General features: G+C 33.2%; 1 protein-coding gene and 1 non-coding gene across 7 annotated transcripts in view; both read right to left on the bottom strand.

Moving 5' to 3' along the window:
* STXBP5 (syntaxin binding protein 5) overlaps nt 1–19,365 on the bottom strand; it is a 177,540-nt gene that overhangs the window by 34,539 nt on the left and 123,636 nt on the right. For 2 of the 6 annotated variants that reach the window (XM_057738146.1, XM_057738151.1), the window contains exons 19-21: nt 11,229–11,294; nt 6,384–6,443; nt 6,234–6,281 (exon numbers count right to left, since the gene is read on the bottom strand). In XM_057738146.1, the coding sequence (XP_057594129.1) occupies nt 6,234–6,281; nt 6,384–6,443; nt 11,229–11,294 (174 nt within the window). The remainder of the gene's footprint in view (nt 1–6,233; nt 6,282–6,383; nt 6,444–11,228; nt 11,295–19,365) is intronic. The other 4 variants (XM_057738147.1, XM_057738148.1, XM_057738149.1 and 1 more) reach the window with 4 other exon arrangements.
* LOC130856274 (U6 spliceosomal RNA) lies at nt 9,029–9,135 on the bottom strand. The gene has a single exon (XR_009054552.1). It is a non-coding gene; the product is annotated as a U6 spliceosomal RNA (small nuclear RNA).

Raw genomic sequence — 19,365 nt, 5'->3', positions numbered from 1 at the left:
AGTCTGCTTGTAGGATAGAGCAAGCAATCCAAGGGAGAAAGTGGGACCAAACAGAAACTCTCCTATCACACATTATTTTAATAGTCATTTGAACTAATAATGTCAATTTCTATCTCCCATGCTAGAATATAAATTCTATGAATTTGGAAACAGAATTTATTTTGCAAAATACTGCATCTATGTATGTGTCTAGCACTTAATGTGTGTGTTCAATAAACATGGCAATGAATGAAAATACAAATAAACAAAAACTGTTATTGGAATTTTTAGAAAGAAGCTGAACTTCTTCACAAATGAAATGAAGAGAAAAAGAGGACAAATTAAATATAGGCTTATTAATCAAAAAGACAACTTTGGAAATACAAAACACTTATCCATTACCTAAAATGAAGGAGAAACTTTAAAGAGATACTAATATCAGTCTGGTAAAGATCTGGCTATTACAAGTTCTCTTAATTGTTCAGCTCCTAGAGCTTTGTCTTCAATATTTTTCCTATCTCTATATACTTTTCACAAATTCATAAAACTTAACATCTAGGATATCACCATAACTGAAAACATCTCAGAGCATTTCCTATAGAAGGTATTATATAAACTTAACATAATAAGTGGTATGGGCTGAATTATCCCCTCCAAATTCACATGTTGAAGCCCTAACCCTCACTACCTCAGAATGTGACCTATTTGGAGACAGGACCTTTAAAGAGGTGATTAAATTGAAATGAGGCCACAAAATGTGGGTGCTAAGTCAATCTGATTGCTACATATAAGAAAAAGAAATGTGGATACACAGACACACTAGGGGAGCATGTGCTTAGAAGACAGACTACGTGAGAACACTGCAAGAAGGGAGCCATCTGTAAACCGATGAGAGAGGCCTCAGAAGGAAAAAAAAAACCTGTCAATGCCTTGATCTTGGACTTCTAGCCTCCATAACTTTTCTAGAGAAAGTAAATTTCTATTGTTTAAGCAAACTAGTTTGCAGTATTTTCCAATAGCAACTCTAGCAAATAAATACAATAAGTAATGACAGAAAATAAACTGCCATATTAGTAGTTCTGTTTAAACAATAGTTGATGAAAAATTATCTCAACAATGTAACTCTAATTTGGATTTTCTTTGTGTTAGGAAGGAAACAGCAAGTTATTTCTAGAAAGATCATTGTATATCCTAATGTAAGAAAAAGATGATTCTATGGAGAGATGCACATACAGTAAGTACTGGTATATAAAACACAAACAGACTTTGCTGAGCAGATTTTATTATGAAATTTGACAGAAAATACACTCAGAAATAGAATTAGAGTTTGAGTACACAATATGCTATACTCTTCAGATTTTAGTCATCCTGAAAAAGAAAAAAAAGAATTCATTTAGAGGAACTCCAACCTGTATAACGGTTTTAAAGTACCCATCTATGAAATCTAGCTTTTGACCAATTAAGGATAAGCAATAATCTTTTTTCAAAGTAGAAAATATTAAAGTTACCTGTAAAAATGGTACTACTGCACACTTGACTCATCTTCTCTTTCAAGGTGAGCTTCTATTCTTTCAATGGCCATATTGTGGACTAAATATAAAGATGAACTTCTATAGATGCAGCAGCCACATTTTGGGTTGAATATTGGGGAATATAAACTAGAAATATCAGTACTAATTTGTTTTAGAATGAATTAGAATAATTTTAAAACTTAAAATTCTACTCAATTTCATACATACCTTTTCAAATTCATATGGCAAACTCCAAACAAACCTCTGAGAACTTATTTTTCAAATTGTAAATATAAGGGAATTGGGAAGACAGCACAAGAAGAAACCATACAATATGAGAGTAGGGATATGCTATAGTATACAGTCAAGAGACTGGGATTCTGATCTTGACTAAGGCATGACCATCGGATATTACTTTGGATATGCCATTTAACTTCTTTGAGGCTCAAATTCTTTTCTTGAAAAATAAAGGGAGCCTGAGCTGCTTTAAAATTGTAAGATTTAATAAGTTAGTGATTCAGAATATAATGATACAGAACAGATTTAAGTCTGTTAGAACACTTTCATGTGAAAAAGCAATCATTGGGACTCATGTATAGGAGAACTCATGAAAACAGCACTTGGACATTATCTTTATTTAAAAAGACTTAGAAAATAAATAAAAAGACTTAAAAAATTACTTCAGTTTTTGCTAAGAAAGAAAATCAATCATTCCCCAAATAGCTGCTAATTCAGAAATCTGAGACATAAAAAAGGCTCTGGAGGTATTATCTCTCCTATATTAATAAATACCATATGACAAATATCTAGTATAATATGTAGAATTTAGGAGGCAGTCATTAAATAGAGCTATTATTTTGTTTTGGCACAGCACTAATTAAGTCACCATACCTTTGAATCTTTATTCTTTAATTTCCAGTATTATTCCCCCCTCACAGTTTCATGTAATCAATTTGATAATCATTTCTTCTATACAAAAATTAGTAATAAAATGGGGCATGGGCAGGGTTGTGCACTATAGAATCCAGATAGAAATCTATTTTCAGAATGAAACAGACTTATAATGAAATCAAATAATCTTTAGAGAAGTTTAATCATGTAATTTCAAAATCTACCAAACAATGCTAACATCTGGAGCATATTTTATTCATAAATATATCATTATACTTAAAAATTTGTTTAATACTTTAACAAAGATACATATTTTAGGACTATTTTTAAGTACACTTCAAATGATAAAAATCTTTATATAATATTTCTGAAATTTTATAAAATATAAATAATGAACAAATAAAAATTGGTAACCAATCTTATTTTCTAAATGATTTATAAAAATTCCTAACTAAATATGGGAATAATTACTGATTTTGCAAATGCTGGCCATTAAGATTTTACTAACAAAAATTAATCACAAGGTATGAACAGGCAAAACAAATCACTGTCTGTGTATTACATGCATAGGAATGCTGCAGTTGCATTACACTCTGCTATATTTTTACTGTTAAATTCACAAGACTGAAGTTATGTCTTTTTAGGCTGCTACTCTCATGCACAAACAATGAAGTCATTGTCAGTATCATTTATCTGAGTTAGCTGTCAGTCAGGAAACAAACCATGAAGCCAGGCTTTGGGCAGATGCGTTAGGGAACTCTACTGTTCACTCTAGTTACTCTCACTTGAGTCTGCTCTTTGAGGAAGGTAGACTTCCAGGTACGGTATATTATATTTGGGTGATGGGTACCATGATGGCACCCATGACCTAGTGCTCGGACAGAATTTAATACAAGCCATCTTTTTTCCAGGTTACCATGTATATAGAACAGGGTCATAACCAGATTATTTACTTCCAAATCACACAATAGATTTGTTTTTGAATCCTTTCAGCCCTCAGTAAATTTTCTTAAGAGGTAATACAGTATAGTGTTGAAGAGGACAAACAGCGGAGTTGGACAACCTCACTGTAAATCATGGCTCTGACATTTGCTAGCTGTGTAACCAACAGATACTCTATATAATACTCTTTAACTTTTAGTGTCCTCATCTGTAAAGCAGGGAAATAACAGTAAGTAGCTAACTGAGGTTACTGAATGGATTAAATAAGGAAAAGGTATTTGTAAATGGTTGGTACAGTGTGCCAGGAAAATTGTAGTTGTTAAGTATATTTTTAAAAAATTGTTATCGTCTCAGCTATCTCAGCTGTACTGTTGGGCAGCAAAAAAACAGTTGCTTTTCCGTGGTTGGGTTAGATTGTTAAAGTGAGAATGACATCCTGTACATCTCCAGGCCCTGCCCTCTCTGATATGACACAAGCAGCAGTTACTTTCAGAAAGCAGGTGAAACTTAGGGACAAAACTTCAGATCCAAAACATTCTGTCAGCCTTCCACTTAAGATTGTTCTTTTACCAGGGCCAACCTTGGAGTTCAAGGCTTAATTCTTATGCCTCCCCTTATTAGGCCACAGTATAACTGCCTAAGCTGAAGCAATAAATGTTTGTAGACTGAGGAAGAGCAAGGCGATAACTTTATGAGGTTCAGGATACTTTAGAGAGAGTATGGGATTGGATGATAGGAAACATAGTGAGGTTAGAATGCTCAAGGAGTCCTGGCACATTTGATACAATTAAGCTTTAAATATGGACAGAAAAAAGGTCTTGACTGAGAAGTCTTTAGGAGATTCTATGAATTTTTTTCCAATGCTTCATCAATATTTTATGTGTTTTTCAGTAGCATATTTTATAGTAACTCTTACTACAAAACTAGACACTAGTGTAGGGAGATAAACCGTGTTTTTGTTTTTTTTTTAAACTGCAAAAACTTTACAACCTAACATAACATAGTCTCCACCTGAATGAAGGAAAAATTGAGAAGTAAGCTTGCCTTCTATATACCTTGGGATATACGTGGGAATTAAAAAACTACCCGTTATAAAGTCACAGGGATGTAATGCATAGCACAGGGAATAAAGTCACAAATACTGTAATGACTTTGTATGGTGCATAATGTATAAAAATACTGAATCAATATGTTGTACACTTGAAACTATTATAATATTGTAAGTCAATTATACTTCAATAAAAAAATACCGAAAGATTCCAACCGAAAACAAGTAAAATTATATATAAAATAGGAGATATAACAGTGGTTTCTGAAGATGAAAAATAATTATGTATAACTGTATGGGTAACATAAGTTTGAAAAAAGCTGAATAAAGTTAATACGTTTCCAAAAAGTATAACTATAGAAACTGCCAATGACAAAGAAATTTGCTGATAACATTCTTGCTTTCTTTTTTATGTTACTAAAGAACTATCCTTCCAATAATATTCTCAATCCTAAGAAATTTATTAATTGAAGTCTTTCAAACAATCACACTCAGATGTTCCATGTTACATATGCTATTCATAACACAGAAAACAATGGAAAGTGAGTCAATACATTTAACAAAACAAACATAACCCCAGGATCAAAAATCAAACAGATATATTATTCAAAAAATTTAATTATATACAAAGTAACTTTCATGAAAGGTAAAATTCTTAGGTAATTAAATTCTGCAAGTTCTTTGATAAACTATAAGTAGGAAAATCCCTTCTAACTTTTGACATTACATGACAGTAAGAGAACCTCTAAAGTACTATTAAGATAGTATATACCAAAAAGGAAATTGGTTGAAAAAGAATTATGCAATAGTGCTTATACACAATGAAAGTGATTTAAATGTTACCAAATGATTCACTAAAGTACAACAAATACAAAGAGGTACATAATTGATTCTCCATAAATGAAGAGCCCTTTGCCCAAGAATAAACCGTCTTATTCAAAAAATGACCAGCCAATGTTAATATGACTAAACAGGGTTCAATTTACAACATGCAAACAATATGGCTGCTACTTCTAAAAATTTTTGAAATTTATTGCATATTAAACTTTATCAGTTGGAAAAAAGTAAATCTATTCCAGCTGTCTATAAATGCATCCAATTTAATAAAATTCAATGAATATATGGTGGGAGTTTTGGGGAAAATAAGGAATATATTAACAGTATAATAAAATTTTTGGATTTAAATCAAAGGTTAAATGTCTTCTTTTAGTAAAATGGTGTTTCTCAGGCTTCTAAAGATCAAAATTCAAGTTTTAACTACTAAAAACCCTAGTTTGATTATGTCCCTAAAATTTAATTATATATTCTATCCCACAGTCCGAAACTTTGAAAATCTTGGATTGAGTAATTAATTTCAAAGTATCACTCATTTTTACTTGGGGGAAAGGAGTCCTAGAAAATTCCCATTTAACCCAAGGGTAGTACAGATTACAGATTGGAAGTATTTTAAAGAACCATTTTCCTTGAAATCCAGAGTCTTGATAATGTGAAGACAGAATAAAGGTAGGAAAAAATACAAATAAAATTATAAAGAAAAAAATTTCAAAACCTGTGGAGTATGAAATTGTACTACTTATGGCATAAATTGAACCCTGCTTTATTTTAAAATAAAGCAAAAATAAAAATTAATAGAACAATTGACACTGTTAAGTTAGAGGAAGAACTGCAACCCCAATTTAACTGATTTTTAATAATTATTGCCCCAATGAGTTTAGAAGAAACACAGCCCAAGAGATTATTGCTTAGCACAGGAGTAACAAATTAATATATACAAAATGCAATGCATTAGATAATTTTCTGGTATTGAGTTAGCATTGCATATAGCAAGGATTAGAAACAAAATAAAAATGTCTATTTCCTACCTATATCACTGGCTACCATCTTGGAAAACTTTCTGCTTTTGATCTTCACTGAAAATAATATTTTGATATAAAATGTCAAAATCTATTCAAAGTAAACTAAATAAATTAAATGTAATTAAAAGAAAATACTTTAAAATGAAGATACTATACCCTTTTCTATAAAATTATTCATTTTTTGTTCATCATCTGAATTGTGTGGTGATGAAGAACCTACACAAATGAAGACAATGGAAGGAACAGGCACAACGTCAGTCACAAACACTTGAGTTGTCACAGGGAAAAGTACAAACAAAGTCATCTGGTAATCCCTAAAACAAACTCCCACACTACTGGCCACAAGAAAATATCACGTATATAGTTAATAATAATTCTTATAATATTACAGTAAGAATAGCAATAGTAGGGCATTATCTTTCATGGTCGACCAAACTCTAGTATATATAAATATTAACTCTAGTGTATAATAATTTTTCCATAAGTTACAATCATTTGGCAAAATCTTGATATACATTATAAGTTACAGAACAAACAAGAAAAATATAAGGAGTTAACTGTTTCTGAAAGAAAATGTAAAAATTCTTGATATTAGTTAACTGATAAGGTTTATCTAGTAGCACACAGAATCCTGTATAAGTACTATACCTGTAAAGTTTATTTTAGAGTTAGCTTTCTAGGTAAAAACTTTAAAATCATATATAAATTCTACTATTACCATAGAGGTCTTTAAAATACTTATCATTTTAGATATGTTCAAATATTTATTTAAATTTAATGAGGTAAGAAATATTTAATTTTATTTCAACTGTGACTTTTAAAAAGTTCACCAAATATTTTTATAATGAAAATTTTATTTGTCCTTTTCCCTTAAAAAGATGTTCCTAATTTTCATTGTATTTCTTTAATTTCTAACACAAATCTTTTATTATAAAGTCCTTTTCCCTTAAAAAGATGTTCCTAATTTTCATTGTATTTCTTTAATTTCTAACACAAATCTTTTATTATAAAGGGAATCTTTTATTATAAAGCTGACATTTTATTAGAGTCAAACTACCTATTCTTTATAACAGATTTCAAATATCTCATCCATTAAAATTTTCACGTCTCCAGCTATAAATCACTTCCCCTCCTTTGAATTCCTGTAAAAGTTTACCTGTTACTTCTGTTATGATGTTAATCACTTAACATCATATTTTAAGTTTACATACACCTGACCTTTCCCACTGAACTGAACTGAAAATCTGGGACCCCATGTGATTGATCTTAGCATCTCTTCTGGACTCAGTGGAGGGCTTTGCAAGTAGGAATCTCTAAGTAAACATTTGCTGAATGAATAAAGCTTTTCTGCTAGAAGTGAGTATCTCTAGAACATAACTGGAAGTGAATAAAATTGTTTTTCTGTGCTGATTTCTTTTTTTATCCCAGTGAAAGTACTGAGCCTTAATAAATAAGGTCAAAATTTGACCTTCCTTGCCAAAATTGTACTTTCTTTTTTTGGCCAGGTGGAAAATATCCTTGAAGTCTCTTCTCAGACCAAGTAAAACCTGTCAGCATTGGCAGGATCCAATTACTTCTAAAACAGTCTTTATAAAACTTACTCTTTTAAACCTATGTTATTTTTGCTAAATAGCATTTATAGATCCTCATAAATCCTATATCAAAAAATATCACATAAGTAACATGGAGCTCAGAAACATTTTCAGGAATAGAAACAGGTACACTACTTTTCCATATAAATATAATTCAGATTTACAATGAATTATATTTATATGGATTTATATTTTCATAATCGGAAGATAATGGTTATGAGACGTTATATATACTTTAAAATATTATTCATCTCTGATACTACATAACCACATGAATGTACAAAAATTTGTTAATACTTGTTTTATTTGATATATTTCATATCGGAGTAATAGCAAGAGAGCATATCTAAACATGAATATAAAATTATAAAAATGTTCAGTACTTCCAACATAAAAATAGGCAACATAAGCTATAAATGTAAATAAAAGAAGCAGATATATTTTTCCCCAAACTGAAAATGCCTACCACCTGTTGTCATAATTTCTGTGACAGCTCATGAAAAAGTTCCAAAAATGTTTTTAGCATTTCCTACTTGAATATATTTTACAAATTAGATTAAATAAACACAGAAAATACATACAGCTTTTGTTTTTTTCTAAGGTACATGGAAATTCCTGAGGGCACCATCTCATGGTATGTAGCCCTGGGTTTTCTTCACTTTGAAATGTATATATATATATATATATATATATATATATATATATATATATACACATACACATGCATACATATATACACAGATACACATAAATTTTGGATGCAGCACTAAAAAATATCCCAACATTACTAAAGTGCTCAGGGAAGCAATCTGAGTTCTTTGAAATAAAGATCAAATGGAGACGGCAGAAATAATTTTTGATGTTAATTCAGAATGGCAGAATTATATTTCTATTTCAGAGCAATTGTTGGTTTATTTAAAAGTAAGTGGAAAGGGAAAACTATATTCATAACTTGGATGATTTTTGAATACAGCTTTGATATTATTTGGCTAAACTGCTCAGATCACAAATTTTGGTTATGGCATTTAAAAGCTTTTCAGAAAAGCTTCTCTTCGCTTAGATGTATTATTTCAAATGAATACGCTGGTTTTGATAACGGGCATATGGCTACTTTTCACTTTTATAATAGAGGTCCTCTTCTTAGTATTTTTTTTCTTTTGGGGGTACACCAAGTTCAATCATCTGTTTTTATACACATATCCCCGTATTAAAAATATGGAACGCTTCACGAATTTGCATGTCATCCTTGCGCAGGGGCCATGCTCATCTTCTCTGTATCGTTCCAATTTTAGTATATGTGCTGCCGAAGCGAGCACTCTTCTTAGTATTTTTGAGGGATTCAGTTGAACTCCCAACCCACTTTTATACATTTCTTCTCCTCTCATAAATACAAACATTGTTTTCTAGTAATTATTTCCAGAACTTTATTCTAGTTTCTATGGTAGTTCTTAATACTTATTATATGCATGACTGACATCCAGCTCCTGGTATATGAAACATATTTTAGGTACAACTATTGTCTACTAAAGTTTGGTCTGCTTTTTGTAAAAGCAGTCTTTCCTGATATGCACGAATGAATATAACTCTTCAGATAATTCTTCTATCCTTCAGAGCAGAATCAAAGACTAAACTAAACTAAGAGTTTATATCTAAAGATGAGAATTTGTGATTTATCAATGATTTCTGAGGTCACAATTTTTACTTTACATTTCAAACTCACCTAAAAAAATGCCTAGTGTCATATAAATTTCTGCATGTTAAAACAATATTATCTTTTCACGTGAACCAAAGAGCACAGTATATTTGAAAATGTTGAATGATATTTGAGTTTCTCTGGTACAAAAGAGAGAATCTGGAGGGTCTATACCACCATGCACTTTTTATATTTATCTACTGAATACTTATATTTAAATGTACTCATATATTTATCTACAATTACCTATTGTTGGGTTACTCCAAATTGCTAGATATACACACCTATTGAAAATCTGATTTAGGATGAAAAGGAGTATTAATTTATTTGGGTTGAATCTTGCACATTTGATGATCATTTAATATATTGAAAGACAATATATCATGTGTCCAAGTTATCCAATCTGGCTTACAGTCTTATATTGACAAGTGCATTCATGCGGGCTTTAGGGAAGGTGAGAAGATCAGAACAGTACTGTATGTGGTTGGAGGAAGAACAGTAATAATTAAGAAATATTATAATTCTAAATTATACTTAGAAATAACTCTAGTCCTGTGAGATGGCAAGTACATACTGCTCCATATTATTTGTTCATTGTTATTCTACTGATGTCCAGCCTTAACATTGGGTGCTGTTAATGATATGAGTGATTCCTATATTCCACGTTTTATTAGTGTAATGAGGGAACTTAAATATGAAATCTAAATATTAAGAAAACTAGAGGTGCATATATTTTAAGAGAAGAAATAATTAACTTGAGCAATATCAGGAAAATGCAATTTTAAAAAAGAAAACCTCACAAAAGCTTTTATGGTCCTAGATCCAACCAAATGGTAAACTGAAATATGAGGGAGTAAAGTAAAATGTACCTCTCAACTTTTAGCATTCTTAAAATTATTTCTGATGTAGCAGAACACCCTATGGAAGGATCACAATCTGTCTAAGAACAGTGCTATTTTATGCTAAGAACAACCTTTCCAGTAGAAAGCTGATGAAAATTCCCAGCCAGGATGATTTAATAAATACATCAGTCAAAATTACGAAGTTAAATAACCCTATTACATTTTAGCAAAGTGTCAATCTACCAAAATAATAGTAAATTCAGGATCCTCTTAATTTTAAGGAGACCCAAAAAGTAATATTCCTCTGAAATATAAATATATATAGGTTACATAAGACCAATATATGGGTAGGAAAGGACAGATGCTTTAATATACCTATAAAATTATGTCACATATTACTTTGATCAAAAACAAAAACCAATGTAACTAGTCTATAATTATTCTTACTGTCCACTGTCACCATTAGATAATAAGTGTTAAAAAATCTTTCATAACATTTAAACGGACATTATTCAAGGATGAGAGTACTATTCTACCAGATGACTCCAGGCATGCCAAGAACAAAGACAAGACTGTAGATGACTAAACCTTTGATAGAGTGGTAAGAAGTAAAATACATTTTCCCCCCAAAAGTGTAAATATTAGAAAGCTAAGTAAACAGTTACACGACTCTTAACAGGTAACAGCTGTAGATTTTTATCTAATGCATTTCTTTTCACTTAATGAAAATGCAAAGAATACAGTTATGATTTTAAGAATAAATATGTGACACAAAAGTTCCTTGTAGGTGTGTTTTAAATGCTTGGCTATAAAAATTTGACAAGCTGTATTTTTTGTAGAATTATAATTGTTAATAAAATAAAAACCAAATTACCGGAAGTCGGAGATTTGCAGCGATCTTCTGGGACTACAGTGCCTTCACTAATATCACACAGACCTGCTAAAAAACAAAAGCAAAACCACATCACACCAAAAGTTTATATAAGTGCAGTTTTACCTCCTATTTACAGTATGTATTTAATGACAGTCCATTAAAAAAAAAATCCAGCAGGTTAGCAGACTATGCTGGCATTGATACTATGCTCATTAGTTTTGAGATAAGAATATAGGAGTATTCTGATATTTAAACACCTCAAACTAATACAGCAGTCATCAGTTAAATAAGAAACAACTTCCAAAAGACATAACTGGCTATTTTTCAAGGACATTAGATATACCACAGGATTTTGTTAAAAGTTGGCAATTTGAGGGTATATGATATACTTCTTCTTGGACTTCACTTGAGGGAGAATACTCGGTAATAAATTTGGTGATTTTTACATCATAGGGACTCTCAACAAACCTCAAAGTGGTTTCTCCTAAGTGTATCTCAAATACCTCCCTTAAATATTACTGAATAATAACTAAGAAAATATTTTGTACTTCCAAATTTGCAAGATTTAAAATACAAGCATACCTTGTTTTATTGTACTTTGCACTTCATTGATATTACATTTTTTACAAATTGAAGGTTCTGGCAACCCTGCACTGAGAAAGCCTGCAAACACCATTTTTTCCAAAAACATTTGCTCACTTGTGTCTCTATGTCACATCTTGGTAAATCTCATAGTAATAATACAAAAGTTTGAAATATTACATTTGTTATGGTGAGGTGTGATCAGTGACCTTTGACGTTACTACTGTAATTGTTTTGGGGCACCAAGAGCCATGTAAAGACAGCAAACTTAATCGATAACTGTGTGTTCTGACTGCTCCACTGACCCACCCTTCCCCATTTCTCTCCCTCTCCTCAGGCCTCCCTATTCCCTGAGACACAATAATGAAAGTAGATCAGTTAATAACCCTACAATGGCCTCTAAGTGTTCAAGTGAAAGGAAGTCAGTCATTTGCTCTCTTTTCTCTTTAAATCCAAAACTAGAAATAATTTAGCTTGATGAGGAAGGCCTGTCAAAAGCCCAGGCAGGCTGAAAGCTAGACCTCTTGAGCCAAATAGTTCGCCAAGTTGTGACTGCAAAGGAAAGTTCTTCTTTTTTTTTTTCAAGAACTTTTATTGAGATACAGTTAACAGACTATAAACAGCATATATTTAGAGTGTACAATTTGGTATCCCAATCTCCCAATTCATTCCCCCCCAACACTCCCTGCTTTCCCCACTTGGTGTCCATGTGTTTGTTCTCTACATCTATGTCTCTATTTCTGTCTTGCATTTCCTCTTTCATAGTTGTTAGCATTTGCCTTATGTATTGAGGTGCTCCTATATTGGGTGCATATATAGTTATAATTTTTATCTCCTCTTCTTGGATGGATCCCTTGATCTTTATGTAATGTCCTTTCTTGTCTCTTGTAACATTTTTTATTTTAAAGTCTGTTTTATCTGATATGAGTATTACTACTCCAGCTTTCTTTTGATTTTCATTTGCATGGAATATCTTTTTCCATCCCCTCACTTTCCGTCTGTATGTGTGCCTAGGTCTGAAGTGAGTCTCTTCGAGACAGCATATATATGGGTCTTGTTTTTGTATCCATTCAGCCAGTCTGTGTCTTCTGGTTGGTGCATTTAGTCCATTTACATTCAACGTAATTATCTATATGTATGTTCCTATTACCATTTTCTTAATTGTTTTGTTTTTGTTTTTATAGGTCCTTCTCTTCTCTTATGTTTCCCGCTTAGAGAAGTTCCTTTAGCATTTGTTGTAGGGCTGGTTTGGTGGTGCTGAATTCTCTTAGCTGTTGCTTGTCTGTAAAGCTTTTGATTTCTCTGTCGAATCTGAATGAGATCCTTGCTGGCTAGAGTATTCTTGGTTGTAGGTTCTTCCCTTTCATCACTTGAAATATATCAGGCCATTCCCTTCTGGCTTGCAGAGTTTCTGCTGAGAAATCAGCTGTTAACCTTATGGGAGTTCCCTTGTATGTTATTTGTCGTTTTTCCCTTGTTGCTTTTAATAACTTTTCTCTGTCTTTAATTTTTGTTCATTTGACTACTCTACGTCTTGGCATGTTTCTCCTTGGATTTATCCTACCTGGGACTCTCTGCACTTCCTGGACGTGGGTAGCTCTTTCCTTTCCCATGTTAGGGAAGTTTTCAACTATAATCTCTTCCAATATTTTCTCAGGTCCTTTCTCTCTCTCTTCTCCTTCTGGGACCCCTATAATACGAATGTTGGCATGTTTAACATTGTCCCAACAGTATCTTAGGCTGTCTTCAGTTCCTTTCCTTCTCTTTCCTTTATTCTTTTCCGCATCAGTGATTATCACCATTCTGTCTTCCAGGTCACTTATTCGCCCTTCTGCCTCCATTAATCTGCTATTGGTTCCTTCTAGTGTATTTTTCATTTCAGTTATTGTGTTGCATATCTCTGTTTGTTTGTTCTTTAATTCTTCTAGGTCTTTGGTAAACTTTTCGATCTTTGCCTCCAGTCTTTTTTCAAAGTCCTGGATCATCTTCACCATCATTATTCTGAATTCTTTTTCTGGAAGGGTGCCTATCTCCTCTTCATTTAGTTGTTTTTCTGGGGCTTTATCCTGTCCCTTCATCTGGTACAAAGTCCTCTGCTTTTTCATTTTCTGTATCTTTCTGTGGCTGTGGTTTTCAGTTCCACAAGACGAAATACTGCTTATACTGCTTGATACTGTTGTCTGCCCTCTTGTGGAGGAAGCTATCTAGGAGCCTCCTGTGTGCTTCCTGATGGGAGGGACTGATAAAGGAAAGTTCTTGAAGGAAGTTAAAGGTACTACTTCTGTGAACACATGAATGATAAAGTGAAACAGCCTTAATGTTGATATGGAGAAAGTTTCAGCGGTCTAGATAGAAGATCAAATCAGCCACAACATTCCCTTAACCCAAAACCTAATCCAGAGGAAGGCCCTAACTCTCTTCAATTCTATGAAGACCGAGAAAAGTGGGGAAGCCGCAGAAAAGTTTGAAGCTGGCAGAGGCTGGTTCATGAGGTTTAAGGAAAGAAACCATCTCCATTACATAGAAGTGCAGAGTGAAGCAGCAAGTCCCTGATGTAGAAGTAGCAGCAAGTTATCCAGAAGATCTAGTAAGATAATTAATGAAGGCGCTATACCAGACAACAGATTTTCAACGTAGACAAAACAGCCTTCTACGGAAGATGCCATCTAGGACTTGCATAGCTAGAGAGGAGAAGTTAACGCCTGGCTTCAAAGCTTCAAAGGACAGGCTGACTCCCTTGTTAGGGGTTATACAGCTGGTGACTTGAAATTGAAGCCAATGCTCATTTACCATTCTGAAAATCCTAGGGTCCTTAAGAATTATGTTGAATCTACTCTGCCTGTGCTCCATACATGGAACAACAAAGCCTGGATGACAGCACATCTGTTTATAACACGGTTTATTGAATCTTTTAAGCCCACTGTTGAGATCTACTGCTCAGAAAGATTCCTTTCAAAATATTACTGCTCATTGACAATGCACCTGGTTACCCAAAAGCTCTGATGGAGATGTACTATGAGATTAATGTTGTTTTCATGGCTGCCTACATCCTTTCTGCGGCTCATGGATCAAGAAGTAATTTCAACTTTCACATCTTATTATTTAAGAAATACATTTTATAAGGCTATAGCTGCCATAGACAGTGATTCCGCTGATGAATCTGAGCAAAGTCAACTGAAAACCTTATGGAGAGAAATGTAAGTCAAAGCCACAATGAGGTCTCCCCTCACACTGGTCAGAATGGCCATCATCAAAAAATCTAGAAACAATAAATGCTGGAGAGGGTGTGGAGAAAAGGGAACCCTCCTGCACTATTGGTGGGAATGTAAATTGGTACAGCCACTATGGAAAACAGTATGGAGGTGCCTTAAAAAACTACAAATAGAACTACCATATGATCCAGTAATCCCACTCCTGGGCATATACCCTGAGAAAACCACAATCCAAAAAAGAAACATGTACCACAATGTTCATTGCAGCACTGTCTACAATAGTCAGGACATGGAAGCAACCTAAATGCCCATGAACAGATGAATGAGTAAAGATGATGTGGCACATATATATGATGGAATATTACTCAGCCATAAAAAGGAATGATAGTGAGTTATTTGTAGTGAGGTGGATGGATCTAGCGTGTCATACAGAGCAAAGTAAGCCAGAAAAAAAAATACCATATGCTAACTCATATATATAGAATCTAAAAAAATGGTACTGATGAACCCAATGGCAGGGCAAGAATAAAGATGCAGATGTAGAGAATGGACTTGAGGACATGGGATGGGGGGCGAAGGGGAAGCTGGGGCAAAGTGAGAGAGTAGTACTGACATATGTAAACTACCAAATGTAAAATAAACAGCGAGTGGGAAGCTGCTGTATAACACAGGGAGATCAACTCGATGATGGGTGATGCCTTAGAGGGGTGGGATAGGGAGAGTGGGAGGGATTCGCGGGAGGGAGGGGATATGTGGTATGTGTATAAATACAGCTGATTCACTTTGTTGTATAGCAAAAACTGGCACAACAGTGTAAAGCAATTATATTCCAATAAAGAGCTAAAAACAAACAAATAAACAAACAAAAACCTTAAGGAAATGATTCACCATTCTAGATGCCATTAAGAACATTTTGATTCATGGGAAGAGGTCAAAATACCAACATTAACAGGAGTTTGGAAGAAGTTGACTCCAAACCTCATGGATGACTTTGAGAAGTTCAAGACTTTAGTGGATGCAACTGCAGATCTGGTGGAAATAGCACAAGAACTAGAATTGAAAGGGAGTCCAAAGATGGGACTGAATTGCCACAATCTCATGATAAAACTTTAACAGATGAGGAGTTGCTTCTTACAAACAAAGAAACTGGTTTCTTGAGATGAAATCTACTCCTGGTGAAGATGCAAGGAAGATTGTTGAAATGAGAACGAAGGATTTAGAACATTACATAAACTTAGTTGATAAAGTAGAGGCAGGGTTTGAGAGGGTTGACTCCAAGTTTGAAAGAAGTTCAATTGTGAGTAAAATGCTATCAAACAGAACTGCATGCTACAGAGAAATCAATCATGAAAGGAATAATCAGTCAATGCAGCAAGCTTCACTTTTGTCTTATTTTAAGAAATTGTCATACCCACCCCAACCTTCAGCAACCACCACCCTGATCAGTCAGGACCCTCCACCAGCAAAAAGATTATGACTTGCTGAAAACTCAGATAATGGTTTGTTAGATTTTTTAGTAATAAAGTATTTTAAAATCAAGGTCTGTACATTGTGTTGTTTTAGACATAATGCTACTGCAAACTTAACAGACTATAGTACAGTGTAAACATAACTTTTATATGCACTGGGAAACCAAAGAAATACATGTGACTTGCGTTATTGCCATATTTGCTTTAATGTGGTGGTTTGGAACCGAACCTGTAATATCTCTGAGGTATGCCTGTGTTGCAGATTACTTATCTTGTAGGGCTGTAACTCTTAAAAACTATACTATCATATTTTTAAAAGAGCTCTAAAGAAATACTTTCTTTTCACAGATACATATGAAATCATTATAAAACTAATCTGTCTTACAGGATGGCCTAAATTCTTAGGAGAAACCCTAGCAAGGTATTTTATGCTACAGACAAAAACTAAAAGATATGGCAATATGCAAAATAAACAATATGGAAATTAATCTGCTTGGAGGTTGAAATGAAAAGAATTCTTGCAAATTATTTAAAAATTACAAATAAATACACACCAGGAGCTTGGGAAAGCTGGGCAACAGACAAGTGGATGCACGTCTAGGTCTCAGAAGTTTTCAGGTATTACACTGACATATGTGCACGAATGACCAGTATCTGCTTTTCTATTTCTTTGGTAAAATTCATGACATCACAATCTCTACAGTTCCTAAGAAAGCTCTTACAGTAACGTTTAGAGAACACTGAGTGCTGAATTGGGTTTACGAGGAGTCTTTTCTATTTTGAACTATACATTATTTGTCTTCATTGGATAGGAAGCTTTCGAATGACTAACAGTTTTTTTTTTTTCTTTATACTTTCATCAAACTAATGATTCCGGAAAAAAAATAAAACTAGCCTTTACAGTTCTAAGATGACAGATATAATTACAGGCATGCATTTATTAATCTCTGACAAAATATTTGTATATATAAATAAACTTTTTCTTGATAAAATATTAAGATAGCAGGTCTTTAAATAGTAGTGATATAAGGAAACGATCTTAAGTGTCCACTGGTGGATGCATAGATGAAAAAAGGAGTTAATACATATACAGTGGAATATTATTCAGCCATAAAAATGAATGAAATTGTGCCACTTGTGATAATGTGGACGGACCTTGAGGGCATTATGTTAAGTGAAGTAAGTCAGGCAGTGAAAGACAAATACGTATGATCTTACCTGTATGTGGAATCTGAAAGGATTGATGGTTGCCAGAGGTGGTGGGGGATGGGAGGAGAAATGGGTGAAGGGGGTCAAAAGGTACAAACTTCCAGTTATAAAAAAAATGTTATGCAGATGTAATGAATAACATGATGACAACAGTTAATAATACTGTATTGCACATCTGAAAGTTGCTAAAAGAGCAGATCTTAAAAGTTCTCACAAAAAAAAATTTTTTTAAACTATGTAAGGTGACAGATGTTAACTAGACTTACTGTGGAAATCATTCTGCACTGTATATAAATATCAAATCATTATATTGTATACATGAAACTAATATAATGTTCTATGTCAATCATACCTCAATTAAATAAATAAACAGTAGTGATAATATATTCCAGTATTACAATGAGCCTGGTATTGAATAAAAATAATCAATTTTGAAATTTTTAGCCTTTGGTATTTTGTCAACTGCTACTAAACTCTATAAAAAATGTAGTATGAGATGTAATTCCCTTTCTTAAAATAGCCTAGGAAGAAACATTTAGGAAGTTTAAATTAAAAAGTATGATAGTGATAATTTAATCTAAATATTAAGTCACTAAATGAGGTAAAAACCCCTTCTATACTTTCCATCTGACTCAGGGTAAAAGCAAAAGTCCAATCCCACATGACTGGTTGATGTATATGATCCTATGGTACATGACTATAGTACATATTATGTGACTATGGTATATCCAATTACCTCTTCGACTTTATCTCCTCTCCTTCTATGTACTTGCCCATCTCCCTTACACTCTCTACTTCAGTCACACTTAACCTTCACTGTAACCTTGAACTTACCAGTTACACTGCTTCTGAGACACTATACTTGCTCTTCTCTGCTTGAAATGTTCTCTCTACGGACATCCTCATGGATAACAGCTGTCTCCTTTAAATCTTTGCTCAAGATATTCTATTTAGAATGTAACACCCTTGTCACTGATATTTCAAATCCTCCTCATTTAATTATTTTTCCCTTTGGTATTATTACACAACTTACAATATATTACTTATCTTTTAAAACTTCTGTCTTTTCCAGTATAATGTGAGTTCTAGGAGGACAGAGATTTTTGTCTCTTTTATTACCCGTAACAGTGCATAGTACATGGTAGGTGCTCAACAAATATTTGTTGAATAATTGAATGACTATATATGAAAAGATTTCATAGCCTATAATCTAATCCATTTTCTCTGTTGCTACCAGATTTCCTTCCAGAAATATTCCAAGCAATATAGTTATCTAGGTTTTGCCCAAATGTACCCCAACCCAATTAGCTAGCTGGCAATAACCAACAACTACAAAGTGCTTCACACATTTAACTCTCACTGAAGCCAATGAGGTAGACAGTATTATCCTCATTTTACAGAAGAAATTGAGGCACTGAGTGTTTCAGATATCTTATTCAGTGACAAGCACCTGATTACATCTAGAGACAGTCCATTTCATTGTCACTGTAATAGAAATTTTACTGGTAAGAAGTTCTTGAGTACATTTGGGCCAAATTTGTTTTCTGTATAACCTGTTTTAAAAAGAGGAAGAAATATAAGTGGATAACAAAAATCTTCTGTATTTCTCACACTAGTATATTCAGCAGTTACGTCACACTATTGGCATACATTAAGTTGTGGTAA

The sequence above is a fragment of the Hippopotamus amphibius genome, chromosome 6 (genome assembly GCF_030028045.1).
Source record: "Hippopotamus amphibius kiboko isolate mHipAmp2 chromosome 6, mHipAmp2.hap2, whole genome shotgun sequence".
NCBI classification, from domain to species: Eukaryota; Metazoa; Chordata; class Mammalia; order Artiodactyla; family Hippopotamidae; genus Hippopotamus; species Hippopotamus amphibius.
Note: the sequence above shows the minus strand (reverse complement) of the source record. Positions and strands in the feature narration are given on the sequence as shown.